The sequence below is a fragment of the Etheostoma cragini genome, chromosome 20, assembly GCF_013103735.1.
Source record: "Etheostoma cragini isolate CJK2018 chromosome 20, CSU_Ecrag_1.0, whole genome shotgun sequence".
NCBI lineage: Eukaryota > Metazoa > Chordata > Actinopteri > Perciformes > Percidae > Etheostoma > Etheostoma cragini.
The window spans coordinates 745595-755062 of record NC_048426.1 but is presented as its reverse complement, the minus strand read 5'-3'; the positions used below and the strand labels follow the sequence as shown (position 1 = coordinate 755062).

The 9468-nt window shown below is 43.5% G+C and overlaps 1 protein-coding gene across 1 annotated transcript in view; it reads right to left on the bottom strand.

Annotated features, from left to right (window-relative positions):
- Positions 1 to 1874: 1874 nt before the first annotated feature.
- cdc25b (cell division cycle 25B) overlaps positions 1875 to 9468 on the bottom strand; it is an 8053-nt gene continuing 459 nt past the window's right edge. Inside the window, exons 2-15 of the mRNA XM_034859125.1 lie at positions 9328 to 9356; positions 8831 to 8924; positions 7591 to 7632; positions 7466 to 7499; positions 7009 to 7149; positions 5853 to 5957; positions 5637 to 5762; positions 5332 to 5409; positions 4848 to 5039; positions 4152 to 4256; positions 4001 to 4063; positions 3808 to 3906; positions 3356 to 3601; positions 1875 to 3096 (exon numbers count right to left, since the gene is read on the bottom strand). Coding sequence (XP_034715016.1) covers positions 2956 to 3096; positions 3356 to 3601; positions 3808 to 3906; positions 4001 to 4063; positions 4152 to 4256; positions 4848 to 5039; positions 5332 to 5409; positions 5637 to 5762; positions 5853 to 5957; positions 7009 to 7149; positions 7466 to 7499; positions 7591 to 7632; positions 8831 to 8924; positions 9328 to 9356 — 1495 coding nt within the window. The 3' untranslated portion in view covers positions 1875 to 2955. The remainder of the gene's footprint in view (positions 3097 to 3355; positions 3602 to 3807; positions 3907 to 4000; positions 4064 to 4151; positions 4257 to 4847; positions 5040 to 5331; positions 5410 to 5636; positions 5763 to 5852; positions 5958 to 7008; positions 7150 to 7465; positions 7500 to 7590; positions 7633 to 8830; positions 8925 to 9327; positions 9357 to 9468) is intronic.

Sequence of the window (9468 nt, the reverse complement as noted above, 5' to 3'; positions counted from 1 at the left end):
GAGAGGTGCTGCTAGCTTGGCTAACAACGTTAGCTACCTGGTGGTTTGTTGCTAGCAGGTCGCTCTGGGAGTGTGGAGGTGAAGAGGAGCTGCTTCTTCTTTCGGTTACAGTTGCTGAGTTTTCTGCCTCCAATGTTTAAGGCTTTTTAGCCTGTGGGTGATTCATGAAGAAATCCAAAATGTGCTTCTGCGCCATGGCTAGCAAACTTCTTTAGCCTACTGTTGAACCGCCGGGAAAGTTCCCGCAACTCTCTTCACTCATCAGCGTCAGAGGCCGCGCGCCGCTCTTGGCAAAATCAGCGATTTTTATTTTTATCTCTTACTTAAAAAAATGTAAAAAAAATTTACATTTAATTTCTAATGAAAGGGATTTGGTTTATATTAATAATCAATTTATTAAAAATATTTTTTTAAATTATGGTTGTAGTTTGTCCTTTCGTTAGGGGGTGCTGGCACCCTCTGCACCCCTATTTCCCACGGCCATGGCACAAGAAATAAAACAAAGAACTTTGCCTTTAAAACAATCTTTTTTATATAATTAGCTTTTATTTTTTAATGCTTTTAAATTTACTGACAAACTGACCTAGTATTCATGACATAAGCACACATTGTTAATCTAATTTAATAATTAGTCTTGGTTTTGTACAAAGTTCAAGTTCTTCTTGGCTTTGAGGAACCTCCAGTTCCTAATAGGATGGATCCAGTGGTAAAATCTGGCACGTTGTTTCTGGCAAAGGACTCATCTACATTTTAAAACCAACCGTTGAAGTGGAAAATGAAGCTGGTCTTAAAAGGCCCTTGCAAGTGTCGCATTAGGCATGCCGCGTGTAAAGGTGTGACACCTCTTAAACCAGCAAGTGGCGTTTAATTGTCTTGCTCAGACAAAGTGGCAGTTTGATATGAATGGGAAAGGCCCATTGACAAATACATGTAAAGATTGCTGAAACACATTTTTTCCCCTCTTCCTTTCACCTCTTCACACCCCCCATCAAAGTTACTCTCCTGCCCTCCTCATTTCCAGGGTTTATGGAAGAGTTAGGACATCTCCAGTTGAATTTAACAACACAGCCCACAGACACTTGGCTCTAAATAAGTCTTTAGATCTTTGGAATGCAACAAAGGCTCGCTCTCCCTTTCCCATCGGCCGCTGGGAAACCGCCTGATTTCAAACTTTGGTAAAGTGCCAGAAGGAAGGGAGTTGTGCTTTTGCAACCTCTCCATCAGACGGGTCACGTGTTTACAGCACACGGTGGCTCGGAGTTTTTTCTCCCTTCCTGTCAGAGGAGCGGCTGGCTGCCCCCCCTCCCTCCATCACACAGGAATGTGAATATGTATGCATGGCCCCGTGCTGCAGCAGAGAAGCCCCTCCCAAAAATTTGAACAAAACATTAACCGCTGTGTGCAGCACGTGTCTCCCTGCCGTGCAGAGTGGGAGAGCAAACAACACGGCACATGTGCCATTCTTAGAGTTCAAAAGTAGAAAGTCCAGTTTGCCTGGACAGGATCCTGCACGCCGGGCCTTCTTGGCAGGTTTACAACTTTGAATCAAAACCTCCTTGTGCGTTAAATCTTGAACATGGACTAATAAGTGAGGTTGGGCTGCAACTTGGAATTTTAATCTCTCAATTGTTACAGGGGTGGTTCACAATTTGGGATATGTTTCTGACTTTTAAGATAAGACGAGGAACGCGTGTTATCCAACGAGCCGCACCTGTATGAGCCGGAATACACAGACAGAACTACTAGAGATGGATGCTAAAAGGGCAGAAAGAAAGAGCGTCTGTAGAGACAGCACCCGCACACTGAATCACCATTTTCCTAGTCCTTTGTTTCCAATCCAAAGCAAAAGAAGATTCTGCACACCACATTTCAACACACACACATTGGCTCTTTATTTCAGCAGCTCCTCCACAAGCCTGTACCAAAATATTAAAACCACCCCATTCATTAGAAACCAACATCATTAGCTCTCAGGAGGGGAAGACAATTTAACTCTGAAAATTTAAAAATAAGGAATAAAGCAAAAGTGTTGTTGTGATGTTTTAAATCAAACATCCCCACGCTTGCTGACCTGCAGCATCAGAACAATCTCACTGCAAAAGTAACAGGTAGCTTGTTTGCTTTGGCATCTTCTGAGCAGGAAAACAAGTGACCATGTATAGCAACCCATCAGGTAGAAGACGGAAAAAACTTTAACAAGTCAGTAAAATCTTATTAGCATTTTAGGACAGGACAGTTTAGTTTCTGGTTTGTACAGATAATCCATGGTTGGTTTTTTTCTTGGTATTTGCAAAATCGAGCCAATCGGGTGGTGTGAAATGCTGGAAAAAAGGTTTTGAACATTGATTCACTCAGATTTCCCCCCCTCATTTTTAGTAGAGCAAATAAACAAATCAGGGACTAACTGGGGGTAAACAATTCATAACACAAAAAGATGTAAAAAGCAATAGAAAAAAGCACCTCACCATTTCAAGGTATTAAATTAAGTGCTTCAATAAGGTGGGACACGACGTAATCAAAATAAGACCTATCCAGTGAGGAGACGAACTTCTGATGTGGCAGTGTGGTTTGGTGTGTATTATTGCAATCTGGCAGAGATCTGTGCTGCAAATGCCAGCGGAATAAAAATAAAAAAGGTAAAACAGGCAGTAGGTCCAAGTGGATTTAAAAAAACGATCACATTGCTTCTTAATAAAATACTTTCACTGCACCTCAACGACTGCTTCAGATCAAGCGTTCATGTAAAGTCTTCCCCATTTGAAAATTTGCATAAATAACTAACTTTGCTATAGTTACATGAAACTTTTAGGACTACTTAAAATCCCTCCGTTGACACGGTCCCAAAAGGTATTTCCTGGTTGGTGGGGAGAGGCCTAGGCTCTGAGGAGCTTGTACCCAGTCTGTGCAGGGGGAGGCAGTGTGTTGTAGAGGCAGTTTGGGGGGGCGACGAGGCGCTCACAGCTTCTTCAGCCGGCTGTACATGTCTCTCTTGCTGCGCTCCCCGGCCCAGGTGCGACTCTTGAGGCGGAACCTCCTCAGGTCCTCCTTGAAGTCCTCGTGGTGCATGGGCCGGTAGGACTGAGGTTCACATTGGGCCTGCGCAGGAAGAGAACAAGAAGAGTTCAAAGTACCGAAGAGCCATCAGGGGTTTCATAGAACCAGGAGTACGTGGGAGAACTGATCACTAGACGTTCCATGAGGACATAAAATAACCTCGACATGTGACAAAACACAATACAAGATTTGCAGAACTTTAAGACAGGCTTTAAAAAAAAAAAAAAAAAAAAAACTAGTAAGGGGACATTGACATGAGCTTGTTCTGTTGTTCAGCTTCTTCATCTAAGGGCAAACCTACCTGGAAATGAGGGAAGAAGTCTTTGTACCCGCCCTTGAGGATGTAGAGCTCGGGGTAGTGGAGGTTGGGATACTCGTTGGCGGCGCGGTCTCGCTCCCTGACGAAGCGGCACATTCGAGGGCCCCGCTCCGACGAGAACTCGCAGTGGAAGATGATGACGACGCGTTTGTCCGGGCAGGATGGGACGATGGGCGTTTTGAGGAGGAAGTCCGCCACCTGGTCCTCCTGGTGCAGGTTCAGAGCGCCCTGAGACAACAAAAGACAAACTTTAATCAGGAACTGAGAAGCATTTGTAAAGAAATACTTTTAACCTCTGAGAACAAATTCTCCATAATTAAAAACAAGGAAAACTTGAGAAATACTTTTAAAAACTGAACTCTTACGTTCCGTAACTTACAGCGTCAAACCTAAAGTGTAATGCTTTCAAAGCTAACATGGACATTCTTCCTCACCTTTATGTGTCCTCCCTCAAACTCGTAGGGGTAGCGGCAGTCCATGACAATGACCTGCTCCACGAGATGGTTAAATTTGCCGGACAGAGACGCCACCATCTGAGGACCACAAGGAAAACTAATTACTATTACAATTCTAAAAAAATACACTTTTTGCTCCATTTTGATACAGCAACAAAGAGCCTCTACGCACCGTGTCTGGGGTGATGTACTTGAGGTCTTGGTGTTTGCCTTCCACTGTGGGTAGGACAAAAGGCTGAAAGAAGGAAAGTAAATAAGTGGATTAGACGAGTTATTTCACACCATTAAGTTAATAGTGTAAGAAACGCAGCAGTCTTCTTTACCTTGGTGAAGTCTCCAATGAGCTCATTAGGACCGACCTGGCAATCCAGCAGCTTCTCGATGTCTGTCTGGCAGAAGGACTTGGACCTCTGGAGCAGAGAGCAGCCCTGGAACGAGAGCAGAGACACTTAGGGAGGCAGTCAAGGAGAAAATTAAGCAATTTGAGATGGTCTGTAAAACGCGGGGACAACGGCCAGTCAGCCTCAGCGGAGGTTTGAGAATCCTTTGCTCTACTTCCACTAAGGAGGTGACTGATGGTCTCTACCCTGCAGGTTTAGGCTTGTTTGGTGGTTTTGTGTAAACCGATCGCTTTCTGAAAAGCAGATCAAATGCTACTTTTTTTCCTTCATTAACAATGTCTTTTAATTTCTCTTTACTTACAATAAGACTATTTAATTAAATTATATTTAATCAATTGACGCAATACTAAGATGTGACCGAGTGAGATCTAGGTCAAAAAGAAACTTGATGTCAACATTTAAGCTGGAGTTAAGAGCAGAGCGTGTACAAGCAGCCTCGGGCAGACTTCTGTAATCGTTTAATGAGTAAGCATTTTAGGTGGGTGCCTCGCAAGACCAACAAAAAGCAGCTTTGCAGGGTGTCTTGCTTTGCAGGGTGCAAAAACACCCTTCGTCCCATTTTTCAGCAAGTAGATAGTGAAAGATGCAAGTCATTAACACGGGGCAGTGAGGACTCACCAGTCTCGGGGATTCAGGGTTTTGTTCCATGGGGGTGACCTGTATGCCAGCCAGGCTGCGTCGTCTCTTCACCCTGACCGGCGTGTTTTCGTCTCCGGAGCAGTCGGGGCGCTTCATGGAGCAGCGGTACGAGACGGGACTGGGCATGGAGGGGGAACGAAACAGGCTCCGGGGCCGGCAGCGAATCACAGGCTGAAAGAGACAAAATTATTAAACTCAATACATTTATTTTCATTTTGTAAGCTAAAAAGGAGGACATGCCCAATAAATACAGTACGATTAACACCTCTTTACACCCTAGAAGACTTTGGCTTTCTTTGTTCATGTTTAAACATTTCTTCTTTTGGATTCAATACTATGAAATGCCATTTACGTCATCAAATCTCACAATAAACTGAGCGTTTGTTTCTGCTGCTCAAGTCTCAAATATTCCCTTTTAGATAAAGTGAGCACAGAGCTTTTGTTCCCCAGAAGACCATCTTACCGAGTCCTCTCCTGAGCCGTCGGCCACCAGCGGGGCCGTGAGCAAGCTGGCCATGCCCATCGGCATCCCCGAGTCGTTCTGTAGGGAAAAGCAACACGTGGTTTGGGTTAATATGAGAGTTTAACAACAGAACGGTGAAATCATGTGGCACACATGCAACGTTTTTAATCCTCCTGAGGAAAGGAACGATTCCGATATTCTCAAAAATGAATTTTGAATTATATTTTCATGAGAGAATTTTTAAAGAAATCGTTCAACTAAAAACATAGTTTCCATGATGTCAGCGTTAAGTGAGAGGGCCTCACCTCCATCTGGTCGTCCATGACGTCCAGGAAGCCGTCGTCCTCGTCGTCGTTAAGAGACGAACGTCTCAGGAACATGGGGCTGGAGTCCTGAAAGTCCAGCTGCTGGATGGGAGTGGGTGAAGAAAACTGGAGGGAAAAGATGAAGCGTGTAAGAATCTTTCAGGAAGCATGTCAAAACGTTGAGAAGAAAGACGGACGGCGGATTTTTCCCAGTACCATGAGGGCCGGCGCTGAGCTGGGCCGGCGGGAGAACGCATCGGAAGAGGAGCGCACACGGCACCGTGCCACCGGCCGGGTGGGTTTCTTGAACTCAAAACCCTCCTGGAAAAAATTAATTAAAAGAAAACCCAGTGAATCAATGCTCAAAATATTTTTCTCCAGCATCCGTTTTAATAGATATTACCCAAGAAAAAAATCAAGCATTGATCATCTGTAACCAACCATAAACTTACTGAAAATAAGCAATAATCTTGTCCTGTGTTGGGCCAATTCTCCCTCTATACACCCGCTATAGACATCACTTGTTTTTTCCAATAATAACCGAGTGGCATAATAAACTTCAAGGATTTTATGTTTAGACAAATGATGCAATGCGTTTCCCATAGCAACAAATCAGCTTTATGGGCATCCATGCGTTGACACTTTTTGGCTAATGTTCTATCAGAACATCTGTTTAAATACAAATATAAAATCTCTTGTAATGTTTTAAGTTATTTCAATGGTGTAAGATATTTATTTTAGCTTTGTCTTTACAAGAGTTGGCAAAAGGAAGCTAAAACGGGTGAATTAGCCGTGTGCTACCCATGGCCACAATCAGACACCCTTATCTCCCCGCTGTAAAAAAAAATAAAAATAAAAAACCTTCTTGTTGCTGGACACTGCTGCTTTTCTGTGGCTATTAACATCAATGCTGTCAACACATCCAGGAACATACTTCTATAAATAAAAAAATTCTATGCTTCAACAAACCTTAATCATGCAATAGGAGCTGCTTAACTTCCGCTTTGAATGTAAAGATGAAAAAATGTAAAGCACCACCTAAGCGCTCTTACAGTTTCTCTTCAAAGTCACGTTTATTTATTAGGCGTAATGTAAGTGTCCATGTACATATGACAACTCACACGTAGATGGTTAGATGTGTATAAATTAACTCAACTTGAACTTTGGGGGCGATTGCCCAGAAAAGGAACTGTGAGAACGACCAAAATCTTTTTTTAGATTGGAAGCGTCCCAACATGGCCAATAACTTCTGCGTCCGAACAAGTTCTAGTTACGTTCTATGGTTCCTGCTGTACCTAACCAGTGAACAGTCTAATATAATGTAGGTTCTCAGGTCAAGCGTTCGAGCAAAGACACAATCCGCATCACTGACCTCCGGCATGTTCTCCTTGTCGCATTGAGAGGTGAGGGAGGCGGTCATTTGGATTTGGGAGGGCTGTTGTCCGAATATTCCATAGCGGTGGGAATCTGGTTCCTGTCCCTTCAGAGTTGGACTGAAACCCTGGAGCTGGAGCTGAGGGGGGAGAGAGAGAGAGAGAGAAAGGATCCCAGTCAGCAGAGACTCAGCAACAAAACAAGCCATCCAGTGGCAGGAAACCCTGAACAATATTTGGAACTCATCAAGTATGAAAAACTGCACTTAAGACTAAAACTCCCGTTGCTGTCCCTTGTGTTTTAATAATAATCTCTTTACGTCAAAACCCTGTTGTGGAATGTTTGTGCTTTAAGGTTTCTCAAAAGCCAAATTAAGACAAGATGCAAAATTACATCATGATCCGCCCTGAACTTTAGCTTAAAAAAAGAAAAGTAACTCATTAAAATCGACTTACTGGCAAAGAGTTGTTTCTTCGAATTGGCATCCTCCTGTAATGATAGAAGGGAGAGGACGGCATTGTTGTCAATACAAACCAAATCAACAGGCAGCCGTTAAGTTAATGACTAGAAAGCAACTTACTCGTTGACAACTCTGCGCGACTGTTGAATGGCCTTTTCAAATCTGTAAGAAATATATAAATACAGATTCAGACAGTCTGTAGAACAACGCCTCATAGCCCACAAATAAGTTGAAATGGCTTGTTCAATAATCGTTACATTTCATTGATCAAATAATCATCGTCAAATGTTTAACCGTAACAAAAACGTTTTCATAAAAAACAAAGAAACTGAGAAGAAGGAGGCTGGAAGGACTTCCTAGGCAGTCCAAGAACATCTTGCAAGCCCTGTTCATAAACTACAAAGAATGTGAAGCTCTATTGAGAAAGCGAGAGGAACGGTTGGACTAGAGGAAGTTGGGTGAATGCATTGAGGCCAGAGATGGCCTTTGCATTGGAGTAATGCCCACCTGTATGCTAAATGAATGGAGAGATCAGTGTGAATGGGGGGAGAGAGAGAATAAGAAGGAGAGGAGAACGAGCGCAGAGATCAGCAAATCTACCATATGCCTGCTGGCGCCAATACCGCCAACCCCTTTTCTGCAAGAGCCCTTTGTTTGTCGTGGAGAGAGCGTGTCCCATTCAATGCAGACCAGGAGAAGGGAGGGCAGTTGTTCTCTGGGGTGCCCTCATTTCAATGGCCCCGACGCAGAAAAAACCCCAGCCCCTCTATTCCTATTGAAATAACATGCATAGGAAGAGTGTGCCCAAACCCAGAGGGGGTGGGCTATTAAAAGCCAAGCGCAGGCCATGCTCTCCCCCAACCTGGAAAACTCCTAGCAACCGAGCAGCTGTAAAGGGGTTGAATGAGGTATCAAGGACCAAATGCTGCCGTAAAGGAAGTCACACATCAGACAGCGGCAGCTGTCTGCTCTGCAGAGACTCACCCAACTCAGAATTCAGAAAAATGGGCCACCCAAGATTAGCAAACTGAGGATATGCTGACAAACTGGTCAAGATAACAAAGCAGACCGGCATGTTTTAGGGAAAAGTAAAGCCTGTTCTTTAACTTTTCACGTCATAACTTGAAGAAAGTTCAGCTCGCGTGCTCAGCTAATCTTCTTAGTAAAAGAAAAAAAAAGAGTTAAGCAGTCATCTTAGCGCCAACGGTAGAAACAATAATCTTACAGATGACACACGGCGCTTGGTTAAGCTAAACCCAAGCGCAGGGTGGAGGTGGGGGGGTGGTGTTGGGCCTAGCAGAGGGGCACAGCTCACAGGCTGATTGATTAGAACAGACATGACGAGGACAGTCCAACTTACGTGTCCTCCATTTCAACAGCATCCATAGGGCTGGGGGGGTCCATACCGAGGCCTGAAGGAAGAAATTTGTGTCCCAGATCAATATACGCATCAGCTGGTCAACTAGCACCAACAACAGAAATGTGGCTAAAGATTTTGCATTCTCAACCAGTTTAGCGGCAACGTTAACAGTAAATTTGGAATCGATTTTACCCTACATAGACAAGCTACATTTGTAAAAAGATGTCATGTGTGAGTGTAACCGCATAATCAGGCTGCTAGCAACAATTATTTACATTTAGTAATGTACCAATTGTGAAAAATCACAATGTTTTAAATGCTTAAGGTGATCCATTGCTTTTTTTGTACAACAAAACACTATTGTATAAGACATAAAAGTCTGGCTTTTTTGCTTGGAAAATTAATAGTTGCAAATAACTTAGTACAGACACTTGCAACTAGTCTGTTAATATTTCAAGCAAATAAGCCAGACGTTTCTGTTTTATAACGGTACTTACAACCATTGATAAGAATTACATGACCACATCTGAAGGACATGACTATGAAATGAGATGCAATGAACGCATTAGGCCCTCAGGCATCAATTCTAACAGCATCAATTAGCACAGACAATGGCTTTTCGGGGGGGGGGGGGGGGG